Source organism: Gorilla gorilla, chromosome 9 (assembly GCF_029281585.2).
Source record: "Gorilla gorilla gorilla isolate KB3781 chromosome 9, NHGRI_mGorGor1-v2.1_pri, whole genome shotgun sequence".
NCBI lineage: Eukaryota > Metazoa > Chordata > Mammalia > Primates > Hominidae > Gorilla > Gorilla gorilla.
This window is the reverse complement of record NC_073233.2, coordinates 11,132,900-11,150,283: the sequence shown is the minus strand read 5'-3', so window position 1 is coordinate 11,150,283 and position 17,384 is coordinate 11,132,900. Positions and strand designations below refer to the sequence as shown.

The 17,384-nt window shown below is 37.0% G+C and overlaps 2 protein-coding genes across 2 annotated transcripts in view; one reads left to right on the top strand and one right to left on the bottom strand.

Annotated features, from left to right (window-relative positions):
• Positions 1-17,384, bottom strand: part of MMP26 (matrix metallopeptidase 26) — a 275,769-nt gene that overhangs the window by 203,385 nt on the left and 55,000 nt on the right. Inside the window, exon 2 of the mRNA XM_004050531.5 lies at positions 9,582-9,653. The gene's annotated coding sequence lies outside the window, so the exon portion shown is untranslated. The remainder of the gene's footprint in view (positions 1-9,581; positions 9,654-17,384) is intronic.
• Positions 6,985-7,944, top strand: LOC101136913 (olfactory receptor 51F1). The gene is given in 1 exon segment (XM_019035934.4): positions 6,985-7,944. A coding segment is annotated over 1 exon segment (960 nt).

Genomic DNA, 17,384 nt, shown 5'->3' with positions numbered 1-17,384 from the left:
TGCTATAAAGAACCACCTGAGACTAGGTAATTTATGAAGAAAAGAGATTTAGTGAACTTACAGTTCCACAGGATTAACAGGAAGTATGACTGGGAAGACTTGGGAAACTTACATTCATGGTAGAAGGCAAAGAGGAAACAAGCATGTCTTACCACGGTGGAGCAGGAGAGAAAGATAGCAAAGGAGGAAATGCCACACACTTTCAAACAACCAGATATCATGAGAACTCACTTATTATCATGAGAACACAACAGGAAATCTGTCCCTATGATTCAATCACCTCCCACCAGGCCCCTCCCTTGACACTTTGGAGATTACAATTTGAAATGAGATTTAGGTAGAGGGCACAGAGCCAAACCATATCACTAATCATCAGAGAAGTACAAATTAAAGCCACAATGAGATATAATCTTGAACCAGTCAGAAATGCTATTATTAAAAAGTCAAAAAATAACACATGTTGGGGAGGATTCAGAGAAAAGAAAATGCTTATACAGTCTTGGTGGGAATACAAGTACAATCTCTATGGAAAAAGGCATGAAGGTTTCTTAAAGAACTAAACATAGAACTGTTATTTGATCCAGTAATCTCACTACTGGGCATCTACTCAAAGGAGAAGAAATTAGTATATAAAAAAGATACCATCACTCACATGTTTATCACAACACTATTCACAATTACAAAGATATGAATCAACCTGGGTGTCCATCAAAGAATGACTAGATTAAGAAAATGTGGCATATGTGCACAATGGAATACTACTTGGTCACAAAAAAGAACAAAACTCTGTGTTTTGAAGCAAAATGGATGAAACTGGAGGCCATGACCTTAAGAGAAGCAACTCAGAAATAAAGTCAAGTACTGGGTGTTCTCAGTTATAAATGAGAGCTAAACAATGTTTACACATGGACATGGACTGTGGAATGATAGACACTGGAGACTTGGAAGGGTAGGGGAGTGAAATGAGCATGAATAATAATAAATTACTTAATAGGTATAATGTACATTATTCACATAATGGTTACATTCAAAACCCAGACTTCACCACTATACAATATATGCATGTAACAAAACCATACTTGTACCCCTTAAATTTATACAGAATAAAGGCCTGGCTCCTTCTCTCTCTCTCTCTTTCTCTCTCTCTCTCTCTCTCTCTCTCTCTCTCACTCACTTCCTCTCTTTCCATGTACTCTCTGCACTCGCTTGACTACCCTTCACTTTCAGCCATGAGTGGAAGCAACATGAGGCCCTCACCAGAAGCTGAGCTGATGCTGACACCATGCTTTCTGTACAGCCTGCAGAACCATGAGCCAAATAAACCTCTGTTTCTTTACAAATTACCCAGCCTCAGGTATTCTTTTACAGGAACACAAAACAGGCTAAAACATAGATCATCAGCTGGGTTGCAGTTACATATGATATATCATTGAGCAGTCAAATCAATGTGCAGAAGTCACAAGCATTCTGATACATCAACAACTGGCAAGAAGAGAGCCAAATAATGAATGAACTCCCATTCACAATTGCTACAAATAGAATAAAATATCTAGGAATACAATTAACAAGGGAAGTGAAAGACCTCTTCGAGGAGAACTACAAACCACGGCTCAAGGAAACCAGAGAGGACACAAACAAATGGAAAAATATTCCATGTTCATGGATAGGAAGAATCAATATCATGAAAATGGCCACACTATCCAAAGTAATTTATAGATTCAATGCTATTCCCAATAAATTACCACTGACATTCTTCACAGAATTAGAAAAACTATTTTAAAATTAATATGGAACCAGAAAAGAGCCTGTATAGCCAAGACAATCCTAAGCAAAAAGAACAAAGCTGGAGGTATCACACTATAGGACTTCAAACTTTACTATAAGGCTGCAATAACCAAAACAGCATGGTACTGGTACAAAAACAGACACATAGACCAATGGAACAGAATAGAGAACTCAGAAATAAGGTCACATATCTACAACCATGTGATCTTCAACAATCCTGACAAAAATAAGCAATGGGAAAAGGAACCCCTATTTAATAAATGGTGCTGGGAGAACTAGCTATCCATTTGCAAAAAATTGAAACTGGTCCCCTTCCTCACATCTTACACAAAAATTAACTCATGATGGATTAAAGACTTAAATGTAAAACCCAAAACTATAAAAACCCTAGAAGAAAATCTAGGCAATACCATTCAGGACATAGGCACAGGAAAAGATTTCATGATGAAATTGCCAAAAGCAATTGCAACAAAGGAAAAATTGACAAACAGGATCTAATTAAACTAAAGAGCTTCTGCACAGCAAAAGAAACTATCATCAGAGTGAACAGGCAACCTACAGAGTGGGAGAAAAACTTTTGCCATCTATTCATCCAACAAAGGCCTAATATCCAGAATCTACAAGGAACTCAAACAAATTCACAAGACAAAAACAAGCAACCCCATTAAAAAGTGGGCAAAGGGCATAAACAGACACTTCTCAAAAGAAGACATTCATGCAGCCAACAAACATATGAAAAACAGCTCAATATCACTGATCACTAGAGAAATGCAAATCAAAGCCACAAGGAGATACCATCTCACACCAGTCAGAATGGCCATTATTAAAAAGTCAAGAAACAGAAGCTGGTGAGGTCGTGGAGAAATAGGAATGCTTTTACATTGTTGGTCAGAATGTAAATTAGTTCAACCATTTTGGAAGATGGTGTGGCGATTCCTCAACCAGAAATACCATTTGACCCAGCAATCCCATTACTGGGTATATACTCAAAGGAATAGAAATTATTCTGTTACAAAGAAACATGTACATGTATGTTCACTGCAGCATTGTTCGCAATAGTAAGGACATGGAGTTAACCCAAATGCCCACTAATGATAGACTGGATAAAGAAAATGTGGTACATATAAACCATGGATTACTATGCAGTTATAAAAAGGAATGAGATCATGTTCTTTTCAGGGACATGGATGAGGCTGGAAGACATTATCCTCAGCAAACTAATGCAGGAACAGAAAATCAAACACTGCATGTTCTCACTTATAAGTGGGAGCTGAACAATGAGATCACATGGACACAGAAAGGAGAACAACACACACTGGGGCCTGTCAGGGGGTGAGGTGGGGGCAAAGGGAGAGTATTAGGAAAAATAGCTAATGCATTCTGGGCTTAATACCTAGGTGATGGGTGGATAGTCGCAGCGAACCACCATGGCACATGTTTACCTATGTAACAAACCTGCACATCCTGCACATGTACTCCAGAACTAAAAATAAAAATTAAAATTCAAAACCAATTAGCAAAAAAAAAAAAAAAACCCCACAAACACTACACCTCTGAATTCCTGTAAGTCAGGAGTCTGAATACAGCTTTGCTGAGTTTTCTCCAAAGGCTGTGTCTCATTTGAAGCCTTATTGTGGAAGGCTATCCTTCCAAGCTTATGAAGTGTTGCTAGATTCTATTAGTTCCTTGTGGCCTGTTGAGTTGAGGGACTCAGTTTCTTGCTACATGTTGGCTAGGAGGCCATGTTCAGTTCTTGGCTGATTGTTAGCTGGAGTCCACGCTTAGTCTTTTGCCACATAGGTTTGCCAAACATGGAACCTTGATTCACCAAAGACAGATCTTATATGACATATATGTGATGATATCCTGTCAACTTTGCCATATTCTATTGGTTAGAAGTTAGTCAGAGGTCCTACCCACACTCAACAGCAGAGGATAAACATGGGCTGAGTCCAAGAAGGTAGGAGTACTGAGGGACTATTTTATTATTTTACAATCTGACCGTCACAGATATTTGGGTGAAAACTCTAGATAGTTAGCTCTTTAAGACAACAGAGGCGAAACTTTTAATTATTTATTTCTGACTTATAAAATGATTTGATTATAGTTCATTTTTGTCGTGGAAGTATTAGTCAAAACAGTTGATGGGAATGCCGGGTAGAGATATAGTGCTTCAATTGAACCCATCACACTTTCAGCCACTAAAATTACTTGAACAGGAATGCACAGGAGTAATAGCAAAGTAGAAATCAAAGAAAAATAGCTGAGTGAGGAACAAATTACTGGTATTATTGATACCTAAACAAAAACAAGACTGTCTCCACAAATGTGCAGCTTCTCTATAAAGGAGAAACAAAAGGCTCGAATGTGAGACTTTTCTTATGAACCTAGAATTAGTAGACTGTAAAGTGTCTGCATCCATTAGTCAACTGCCTACACTGACAAAAATGAAAAAACTCTCTCAAGAATCAGGTGCTTGAAAGTATTAATGCAAGAAAACAGCAGGGAACAGAGTAAGAATACATGCACATGAGAACATCATTCATTCATGGTAACCCTAGCTACTAGCAAAACAGAGCCAAATTAATATATCAGGAGCTGACACATTTACTGGGGGAAAACTCAGTGTTTGAAAAAGAATGGATTTGAGAATGGACATCTATCATTCTCCCTATGGTTCAATGTGGAAATGTAGGCATAGGAGCCTAGAGACTGGGCGTAAAGTTTTCCCTCTTTATTGTGACCATAATGATCCCAGGGAACAGTGGTTTCTTTTCCTATCTTGCCAGTACACTTATAATCCAGAGACAATGATGTACATCTCTCTATTCCCCAATGTTATGAACAGTGTGTAAATTTTCTATTTATATGTATAATTTGGTTTATTTTCCTTTGCATTTAATGTCCCTGTGGACCACAGGTTACTTGGATTAGTAACTAAAACCCTCTGAGATTACACACTCCTGCCCTCTAATTTTTATAGATAGGGAGAGAGGGTGGTTTCTTTTTTTCTCTGTCTTTGGCTGCAGAGAGACATAAATCATACAAATAATCTCACAGCTCAATTCTACCTTACTATAAAGTCCATGGCTCCAGAACTGTAGTCTATTCTTCCTCATCTAGCAAAGACAGAGAAGGTTCCTCTTTCCACATAAAGCTGGTAAGAAGGTAGATAGATATATTTATCGTGTTGACTTTTACTTTGTTACCTATTCACAAATAGTCATATGGGTTTATAGAAAAGTCAGATATCATGAGGGTTTGCCCTGTCCTCATCGATCCACATAACATGTAGATATACAACCTCTAATAATTCATACTTAAATATTTTCATAATGTTTCTCAGATTGAATTGAAAATCAGACAACTGGAGATTTAAAAGAAACCATAGAATACTAGCATAAAGGGAACAGTAACTTGTATCCTTGCTACAGAATATTTACTGTCATGAATTTGACACATCTAATTTTTTAAAGACTTGATTGAAAAATACTAACATTATACTCATGAATACTGCTATTATTTAATTTAATTCTCCCCAGAATTGATTTGAGCAATATAAATATATTAATTGACAAAATTATTTTTAGAATTTTACTTGAAAGAGGCGATATAGCATTTCTGTTCACTGAGCCGATTGCCCTTCTCATTCACTGTCTCCTGAAAACGTCTACTGTATCCGGAAGCCAGCAGCCATCACTTTACACTTTTGAACAGCAGTAAATTACCCCCAAATACTTCACAGAGAAAAAGGTAACAATTTCCTTATATAACTCTCCACAAACTTACATATTTGACACGTACTAGTGTCAGTGCAAATGATGGTCCTCATTTTTTTGAAGGTTACTCATGCTCTACATTTAATCACCCACTACTTTCTTAAGGACTTTTATAGATCAATAAATCCTTCACATTCTATATTTTAAATTTCTCATTATCTGTTACATTTTTAACCTCCGTTTATAAACATATCAATTTCTCTAATTCTGTCCCATCTTGCAAAAATTCTCCGTCTACCTGATACCCCTTCTTTAGACATGGCCTACTTCTCCCCTTGCCTTCACTGCCAAGTTTCTTAAAATAAACCGTACCTCCACTGCTAATACTTTCATCATTACCACACTGTAGCAGGTTCTCAATTTTCCACTGTTTTTTCTGGGGTCACTAATGGCTCTCAGCTGCATTTGAATTTTTTAATCCTTACTAGGCTTCACAGCTCAAGCAATTCAACACAGCTGTTCATGTAACATCCGGTCTTCACACCATGTTTTATTTTTTTCTTCTTTTTTAGACGGAGTCTCTCACTGTCACCAGGCTGGAGTGCGGTGGCGCAATCTTGGCTCACTGCAACCTCTGCCTCCTGGGTTCAAGCGATTGTCCTGCCTCAGCCTCCCAAGTAGCTGGGACTACAGACACATGCCACCACGCCCAGCTAATTGTTGTATTTTTAGTAGAGACTGGGTTTCACCATGTTGGCCAGGATGATCTTGATCTCTTGACCTCGTGATCCGCCCACCTCTGCCTCCAAAGTGCTGGGATTACAGGCATGAGCCACCGTGCCCAGCCTCTTTTGGTTTTCACAGTCCCCATAAAACCAGTCTCATCTTGCTTTAGTGTATATAGTGCATTCCAGTCTTCTGGAGAGTTCTGTCCTCATTGTTTTTCTCTTATAATTCTAGTCTCTGAAGTTGTTTACCTATAGTGTTGGATGAAAATGATAAATATACATTGATAACTCCCAAACCTATATTCCTGACAATTATCTGGAGATCTGTGTCTGCAGGCTCACACCCTTATGGTCACTGAAGAACCATGGATATTTTTAAGTGGCTATTATTCATTGTACTCACAAAATATTCAAAATTGAGAATACTTATTTTTTCTCAGCTAAGTCTTTATTCAAATAATCTTACAATATGATGCACCTTAATATATTCTGTAAATGGACACTATCATGAAAATGTATAAAATCATATGGACATATTTCCCTTGAATTTTATGGTACAAAAACATATTTTTGTGAACTATTTCTGATTATGAGTGGTAGATGAACATTATAATTTAATTTAAAGGTTTCTCAATGATGCAGATCTTATCTATGACCTTGGATAACTCTACTAACTAAAAGAAAATGTATCTAAATATTTTACATAACACTTAATGTATCACTTCTATAGGATGGAAGCATTGTGAGGACAAATGCTGCAAAACCAGAACACCATGGAAATCCTAAGCAACTCAACATCTAAATTTCCAGCCTTCTTGTTGACCGGCATTCCTGGCCTAGAGTCTGCCCATGTCTGGATCTCCATTCCTTTCTGTTGTTTTTATGCCATTGCCCTCTCTGGGAACAGCGTGATCCTGTTTGTCATCATTACCCAGCACAGTCTCCATGAACCCATGTATTATTTCCTCTCCATGCTATCAGCCACTGATCTGGGCTTGACTGTTTCTTCATTGTCAACAACATTAGGTATCCTCTGGTTTGAAGCATGTGAAATCAGTCTATATAGCTGCATTGTCCAGATGTTTTTTCTTCATGGATTCACTTTTATGGAATCTGGAGTGCTGGTGGCTACAGCCTTTGACCGTTAGGTGGCCATCTGTGATCCTCTGAGGTACACTACCATTCTCACTAATTCCAGAATCATTCAAATGGGTCTTCTGATGATTACACGTGCTATAGTACTAATATTACCACTACTTTTGCTCCTTAAGCCTCTCTATTTCTGTAGAATGAATGCGCTTTCTCACTCCTATTGTTACCATCCAGATGTGATTCAATTAGCATGTTCAGACATTCCGGCAAATAGCATCTGTGGATTAATTGATCTCATCCTGACCACTGGAATAGATACGCCATGCATTGTCCTGTCATATATCTTAATTATTCACTCTGTCCTCAGAATTGCCTCCCCTGAAGAATGGCACAAGGTCTTCAGCACCTGTGTCTCCCACGTGGGAGCAGTTGCTATCTTCTACATCCACATGCTGAGCCTGTCCTTGGTGTATCACTATGGTCGGTCAGCCCCCAGAGTAGTCCATTCAGTGATGGCTAATGTATACCTGCTTTTACCCCCTGTGCTCAACCCCATCATCTACAGTGTAAAAACAAAACAAATCTGCAAGGCTATGCTCAGTCTGCTGCTTACAAAATGAACAGACATAGTTTTATTTGATACAAACCTGGCATGAATGACTTGCACTGTAGAAAAGCGAACTTGCTCTCTTACTGCCTATTGCATGTGGGTTTTTAAAATATTTTTCATTCACCAAATAGTAAATATGTTGTATATTTGGTCATAAAATACAAGTATGATATATCACCCAAGACATTTGTAGTGGAATTAGGAAAATAACAATAATGAAATGATAAATAATACTCCTGGCAATTAACATGTATTGACTCTTTGTTTCAGGCTAGGTGTTCTACTAACTGCTTTTAAGACATATTCCATTTATTCTTCCAAAACAGCGAAATGAAATATATATTACTATTAGTGATATATTACAGATGATGAAACAGATTTATAGACATTTAGGCCCCCAAAGGCCATGTGAATAACATGAGGCACAGTTGAGATTTGAACCCAGGTGTTCTGTATCTCAAATGCTATGCTCTTCATCACTGTATTACATACTCTGCCAAAGTCATGTAGCAGAAATGTTTTAAGATCAAAAGTAAGACCTGGATCTCCATGGTTCCATCCTTTGTCTTAAAAAGTTGTAGTAACCTTCTTAGAATATACTCTAGCTGTTTTCTTCATGGATAATTCATAATACAAAAGGTAGGAATAGATATGTCATGGCATGTGAGTCACTATCCAGTGTTGGACAGTCCAAAGAAAAGCTTTAGGGGTGAGGCACACTTGCTAATTTATCACAGGGAATGGGAACTTGAGAGAACTAGAAAAGAATGTAAAGTAAATTACAAGGAAGTTTGGGGCAGATGTTCTGAACCTTTTTCTGCACTGTGGTCCCTTAGAAAGCTAATGAAATTTATGGACCTTTCCCCATAGATAAACATACTCACATTATTTTCCATAATTTTCACAGTTTTCACAAATGCCATTAAAGACCTATGTGACTCCTTAACCAGCTAAAGAACCAAGATAAAGAATTCATAGTTCTTACCTATACACAGTTTTACAGAGACAGACACAAAATGTTTGGTATCTGAAAATGAACTTATGGTAACTCTTTGGATTTAAGAGACAGACAGAAGCTTAAAAATGTCAGTTGCATATAATGGCAGAATAAAATCAGAGGGAAATGGAGATGGAAACCTAAAGGCAGTCACATCAATTTTATTGCCATTGGAAAAATAGTGATAGATGGAAGGAATGTTCCAGGTACCCCACAAATACTGAGGGCAGCAGTGTGCTGGAGAGAGCACACACCAGCTAGCAAGAGCCTATTTTTGCATATCTTTCTAACTATGCATTATACGATGTCATATTAGTAGCTTGAAATCACTGATAATGATAATTTTTATACCATGTGAACTGGTAAAAAATTTTTTAAATATTTATATAATAGCATTGTTCAATTTAATTTAATAGCATTGAGAACTTTTTCTGTTTTTAAATATTCAGTTTATCAGCACACAGTGACTGCAGGTATATTTTATGTTTGACCTCGTGGGAAACAACAAAAAATAAAAGATCAATAAAAAATATTACTGCGCACTCACGAAGGTTAAAATCTTGTGTGTGTAAAACATCGACATGAACAAAAAATCATGAAATAATGGACTTATTGGGGTGATAATTCATAATATAAAAGTAAAATTTTACCCTTTATGTTGACTTCTGAGTTGAAAGAGTATCCAAAAGTGCATGCTGGATAGGACGATTTTGTAAGAAACTCTGTGGAAAAATGGAAGAAATATTATATGACAATTTTACTATTCATGGAAGAATTATCTTCTGAGTTTTAAGGTCTATCTGTACATAGGCATGAAAATTATGAAACATAAACCCTTTTTTCTTCTATTTTCTCTCTTCTTCAGCTTTCCCCAGGTGAACATAGATTATAAAATTTGTGTTAGTAGCTTTAAAAACACCTTTTGACAAAACAATGCCATTATGTAAATGAATTTGTTTATCGATTTAGTTTACAAATTTGGCTACACTTTCTGACTTTTATATGTGAGAGTCTTTTTCTTGAGTAATTCTACATGCCTGCTAGCTGCTGGAACATCAGAAAGATAGATGTGGTAAAAGAATGTAATATATACTAACATTATCACAATAAGCACTCATCGCAATATTCCGAACCGATAGCACAGCCACCAGCAGAAAATTTTTAAATTGTCAGAGTCACTGCAAAAATGAATGTCATAGAGAATGAGAGGGAGAAACCGTGGGAGGAAAGAAAAAAGGGAGAGAGAAAAAGGATGAAAAAAGGAAGGAAGGGAGGGAGGGAGGGAGGGAGGGAGGGAGGAAAAGGAAAGTGGGAGAGAAATTAAGGATGTAACTTAAATAAGTTTCCAAACAGCCCATTTGTTACACCAAACAAGGATACCCATTTACTGATGTGAGTTAATTAAATCACTTTTTATTGTAGCAACAGAAAATCTATAGCCAGAAAGAATGAACTTATTTAAGACTATTTCTATCTAATTGTTAGAGTCAAAGAACTCCTCAAATACTGTACTCAACCCAAGCAGGTCTGTGATGTTACATCTGTATCCTGGGAAAAATGTAGTACCATGAAACACTGAGTAGAAACACCTGGGTGAGTGACCCATGAAGACACTGATTATGCAAAAGTCCTTATAATCCTTGGGCTTGCAGAGGTGGCCCACACTTCTCTGGTAAGAACAATCATTTCCACCACTTCGCATAATTCTATCTCCTGGAGCTCTCTCCATCTCTTGTTCTCACCACCAGAATGAACACTGGCATTAAATACCAGCATAAATCTGTTGGGAATGTGCTGGGCCTAGTAAGATAAGAAAGAGACTATAACCCGAAGAATAGCAAAAATTAGCAAGCATTTTATGGCAAGAATCCATGAAATGCCCTCTGGATTGAATAGTGAGAATGACTGATCAAGGAGGTCTGAATAGAAGACTATATTAGCAAGAATGCATCAACGTAGGGACATTTATTTGGAATACGAATTTTAACACCTTAACAAGAACACCAAGGAATGTAGCTAATTTACTATTGAGTGACAATTAGCTAGAAAAAGTGTTGGACAACATTCAGCATATTGGAAAAATGATTGTGCTGCCCTAGTAGATGGAAAAGGAAAGAATTTAGAGGCTGATGAAAGTATGCATGCTGGAATAGATAGACTGTGTAAAGATGGAAGACTCACCATTCATTTTCCATAAAAGTGCACAGAGGACACATCGTTCAGAAGCCACTGGAAATTAGCTGTGAAAATGATACCAGCATCTCTAAGAAGCTGAGTGGTAGCTCTTTTTCACTAATCACAGAGGCCAGCAGTAGCTGCAGTCAGCAAGCCAGGCTACCCACGCATATGAGGAGGCCTTGACATAATAGAAGCCAGGTTGCAGTAGGCAACCACCAAAAGCCAGAGCTACGATTATCACAGGAACCAACAAGATCTGAAGGGTAGACAAGAGGGCTTAACAAGCCAGTTGGTGTGCACATGGATAATAAAGCATAAACTCCCTGTTTCCAAACAGACAAGCAGCCAACAAGGAGCCAGGTAACATTTACTACAAAAAGAAGGCAAGAATAGAGGAGCAGGACCTGTCAGTCTTTGATGTAGGCTTGACCTTGAGTTAAAGAGAGAAGGAAGGAAGGAAGTTTGGGTAGAAAGAAGCATCCTAGAATGTGGTGCAGTTCTGAACAGATTTAGTCAATGTCGTTGGATATCCTCTAATCAAAACACCTGTCAGCAGAGTTCTATACCTTCTAGAAATGGACCTTCCTCAGTTTCTCTGCCATGGTCAGTGATTGCCTAGAAACAGCTCCTGGGCAATGTGCTTACATAGAATATGACGATGAACTAGGGCTGTTAGTGCCCATGCTCCGATATATGAAGAGAATATTTTAATAACCATCACATTTGTTGAATTAAGAGGAAAACAGGGAAGGAGTTACAAGGAGAAGCCAAGCAACCAAATCCTGAGCAAAGAGAAGCCAGAGCAGCTGTGGGTTGCTCAACAGACGTTTGAATGTCCTCATGTGTCTCCCTTGAAGTTTCAAATACTCAGGAAATGGGGTTTCAGCATAAAGGATATATGAAAATGTTAGTATTCTTTTTGTGTGTGCGTGTGTGTGTGATGGAGTCTCGCTCTTTCGCCCAGGCTGGGGTGCAGTGGCGCTGCGCGATCTCGGCTCACTGCAAGCTCCGCCTCCCGGGTTCACGCCATTCTCCTGCCTCAGCCTCCGGAGTAGCTGGGACTACAAGGCGCTCGCCACCGCGCCCAGCTAATTTTTTGTATTTTTAGTAGAGACAGGGTTTCACCGTGTTAGCCAAGATGGTCTGGATCTCCTGACCTCGTGATCCGCCCGCCTCGGCCTCCCAAAGTGCTGGGATTACAGCCGTGAACCACCGCGCCCGGCCCAGTATTCTTTGTACAGATTTTTTGTAGCTCAGAAATTATTTTGAAATATAATGTTAAAAATCATCCTAAGAGAGCATCTCTTTAGCCCTGCTTGGGTCGCATACCTAACTGTCTAGTATTAACCAATCAAGTCATGTGCACAGGCCCAGTATATTGGGCCCATCTCTATTCTGGGGACACTTATCAGAAAAAGGGAAATATTTTTTGCCAAAGAACTAGCCAATACCACTCATATACCTCTCTTTATCCAACAAAGTGCACTAAGAAAATTAAATTAATGACATATTTTAAAGCAATGGTCATTATCCTGGGGATTAAACTGAATAAGCAAAAAAATATTGTCAACTTTAAAATTTCCCTTTTAGCAAAACTGCTTAAGGCAAAAGTACTAAGGATTACAAAATCATGATTAGATGAATAACAAAACAGTTACATAAAATTATGGAGTAAACAAATTTATTAACCTGCCACATCTTTCCTGCAGGTCAACAGAGACAGAATGAGACATTTTGAAGAAAAGATTAAAAAGTAATAAACATTAAAATCTTACTTTATTAGGCAGAGGCACAATAAAATATCCCTTCTGTGTAATTTACATGCTTTATAAAATTCTCCTGTTTATTCCATTATAAAATTACTTATTCTGACAACTTTAGGAATCCAATTTTTATTTTAGGAATCAAATTTAATACTAAATACTTTAATATTAATAACAAATAGTGCTACATACTATTAAACTTTAAGATATCTAATAATTATTAATCTGTGACAATTTAGGAGAATTTAAAAATGTGCAAAATCATCTACAAAAAATCTACAGCAACTTGTCTGTGTTTCCTTACTCATTGCTGTTTTGTTAAACAGAAAAGAAACCCATTAGCCAAAACTAAGTTCCACATAATTATGCATTTATTTGTTCATTCTTTATAGTATTTATCAACACTGTAACATATGAAAATAAATACAGCATGCTGTTGAAGGGCATGTACTCTCATGAAGTATTTCTAGCCATGTCTTCCTGCCAAAATTATCCACATGCCCTTCAGTACCCCAAATTCAGCAAGTCCAAAACCAAATTAATTAGTTTCTTTTATTTGTAATCTGACTCTGTTTTGATGAGTGAAATTATTCCTGATCACGAAAGGTGTAAAGTAATTAAAGCAACATTCTTTCATTGAAGAAACCTGACTATGCCTTCCTCAGACTTCTGGCAACATGACTTTCTGTTTTAATTTCTATTTGATCAAAACTGAAAACTGAAAATTTCTGATCTCCCTTTGTGATGCCACCCTTGTTCAGCCAACCAAGCCTGATTGGTCAGTGTCTCCTTTGGCCTTTCTGTCTATTTTCACCACTCAAACTGGTAACGTTTAACATAAATACGGCTTCTTTGATGCAGACTTTATATCATTTCTCACTGCCTGCTTCACCATTCTGTGTCTTCAGAATCTCTCTCAAGGCACATTCTATCAAGTACTCTCCTTATTCTAACTTATCTTCGACATAGATGTAAGATTAATCTTATAATGGAATTATAATATTGTTTAATATAGGCTTCATTATTTTCTCTTGCTCCCAAATTGTAAATACATTTCACCTGCCAAGAAGATACTAAATCCCAATCCTGCGTACTTTTCTTTAAAATTTTCAGGGATTGTACCACCACTCTATTTTGCTGAAAAAGAAACTGATATCCATGGCTATGTCTTTTCTTTGAGCTACAGTTATTAGCAGACCAGTTTTCAGGTTTCCTGGTTATATAACACACAAGGTTCTTGGAACTTTACTCTCGGCAAAGAAAATACATGAACTATTTGCCTCCCATTCTAGTGAGTCTCCTTTTTCTCTGTTTTTCCACTTTTCTAAAAGTGTATAACAAAGCAACAAGTACAACGATTTTTATATAAGTTCTACCGAACAAACTTGCTAGATTAACCAGACATTTCACTTCCTCTGAAAATATACTACCTGATGATAGCTGCCAGTTGAATAATTACAGCTTATTTTCTAAATAGCACGTTCTCACTGGTCCCAATAAGTAATCTATAGGCTGTCAGTACTTTCATCTTGACTATCTTGATTATTATAACATAATTTGTATTAAAGACATGGTTCTTGCAAAGATGATATGGAATTTCAGTTTGCAAAACTATATTAAGAGGCCCTAACTCTACATCAAAATATTGTGAATAAAGTACATTTATAAGTTGGAAACTTAAATAAAATGTTCAATGTATGTTAAAATTATTTTTCTGACTCCTATATGTAATTAACCTTATTCAAAAGCAAACCTAAACGTTAACTAAAACTAAAACAAATTTGGATAAAATGACTTCTATTGTGTTTGTTCATATAATTGTCTTTTCTATATTATGAAATGGATCTTCAAGAGAGGTGAATAAATTAATTTAGTAATATTACTGACCACTGATTTTGTGTCAAGCATGGTATTCATCAGTACTTATCAAGTAAATATTGGTTTGCTTTAGCTTGAACAGCTAAGATTAAATAATATAATGTACCTGACTGGAAAACAATAAAACAATAATCACTGTACAGATAATCAATATAATCCTTGAGGAAAAGCCAGGTCTTTTTTTTTTTCCTGGTAGTTGCTTCCACTTGAGTTCCCAACCTGCTGAAACTTCTTTCCTCTGTTCAACAGTCAGTTCCCATGGAGCCCTTGACTTGATCATTCTATATTGCAGCTTGCTTCCAAATTGTAGAAATCCATTTGTTTATTCTAACAGATATTTAAAATATATGTACTATGGAACTGGCATTATGCTATTACCTGGAGATACTTCCAAATCATCTGGCAACCAAATTACTTTACACAAAAATCTATATAACACATCATTTACAAGAAACATATAGCAGAACAAAAACCAAGAAAAAATACTAGACTCTCATCTTAAATGCACTATCCACCTCCAAAGAAATGATTCAATTTCATTTTTAATTGAAATGTGTAAACACAAACTTCCTGGGTCAATACGTTTATTTTCCCTGATGTGATTTTTCTCCACTTAAGCGTCCAAATTTCCTGATGCTAGCTAACTGACCCAACGGGATAAGAAGTGCAGTGTAACAGAATGGTGCAAAAATCCCACAGAGGCACACTTATCCCAGCTGAGTAAATGACTCTACAGTTAAGATTCCTTATAAAAGTTTTCCACTCATAGAGATAAATGGGTCACCTTCATATACCCCACTCTAAGTAAGAGCAAGGGAATCTCTCCTCCCTTTCTGAAGTCCAAATCAAGTGGCTGCTCTCAGATCAGAAACAGGACTTAATTGTGTCTTTAATAAATGCCCTTGATGACTTTTAAACTACATCATGAGTGATTTAGCATAGATAAACACAAGGAAGAATTTATTGGAGGTGAAATTCAAGACAAAAATTCACCTAGTCTTCTGGCATTGCTCCTTCAGCACTGCTATTTGTATCCCTTTCAATTCTCCACACCTTGAAAGGTAAGGTTCTCCCCGCTTACCCTTGGTCCCTGACCTCTAAGCCCTTTGAGCTTCTAACTCCACTCACCCTCCACTGTTTTGTTCACTTCTATGGTCCTGTTGCCTGTTCAGAAATCCTGAATTCCATATAGATGTTTTGTTTTCATACATTAAGCTAATCATAGCAAAAATTATACTTCTTATATGTATGTATTTCCTGCCATAAATAATAACCAAATCCCAAAATACAGTCACTGGCACACCCTCACTATTACTTAAATTATATTTTGAATTGGTTTACACCTATGCCAACCCATTTATTCTATTCTGTCTCTTAAGTCTGCATCAATCTGATGCATTTCCTTTTAATTTGATTCTCAACACCAGAGAGATAGAGTGGCAGTAAAATGACCACATCTTTTGGGTCAGACAGTCCTGGATTCACACACTGGCTCCATGAAATCTATCAATGGAAAACTTCAATAAGTCACTCACTCTAACCTCACCTGAAAAATGGGAATATTAGTCACAGCCTATTAATGATGCTGTTAAAGTTACACATGTAGAGATACATAGCAAGGAAACTGGCTCAATGCTAATTTTTCTTCTTTCTGAGATTATATCCATCCTCTCATCTATTTTCTCACCTTCCACCTGGCTCATATTTCAGCCAAAGCCTCAAATATTAAGGCTGGTTATCTCAGTGCCTCAGGTCATCATGCACTTGGTACATTCACTGCTTTGCCTCCATGTAGGTGGTTAGCTTTGTAACATTCCACAGACGCTGTTCCTAAATTCAGAAAATATATAATAAACGATACATCTTAAATCCTTCTCTATAAAGAGGTAAATACATTAATTAATTAAATGAATTGAATCCATGGCATTTTCAATCACAGAAATATCATTTTGTCATTCTATGGAGATTGTATTGGTAGTCATTGCTTTGACAAATCATACGATGATAACTGATTTTTCTCCAAAGGAGGATCTAACTCCAGATTTGTCTTTATCTGAGATGACTAATAATCTAGAAAATCTGACTTCATATTCCTCTTTATAAAATAAAATACTCTTTATCTTGAGTACTCTTACTAATTAGAGGCTAGATAAGGATAAGGCCTTTGTTCTCGTTTCCTAAAATCTTCAGGCACAGGTTCCAACTTATGTCTACTTACACCCATGAATTTTAGCAACAGAAATTAAGATTTGACTAGCGAGAGGCTGACTGGGTGGTGGCGAATGCAGAAAGGATATCAGGCCCAGACTGTGGGCCTGCCTTGAGACCAAGCCCAGGACAGCCATCCTCTTTTGTGCATTCTAGAGATGACGAGAAACAACGCATGTGCAAACTGGTGACATTTTTGTCCTTGGATTAGATGAAGAAACACTACGTTGGAAAATAAAAAGAAGCTAATAAGTTAAAAACATAGATGTTGTTTCTCTCCCACTAATCATAGGATATAGCAATCTGTTCTAAGCTCTTTTAGTACAAATGAGGAATAAGGCCAGTTTCTAAATTTAAGAAATTAGCACGGTCTCATATGTAATATTTTAATCTGTCTATAAACATTGTTTATTACCTTGAAAATAA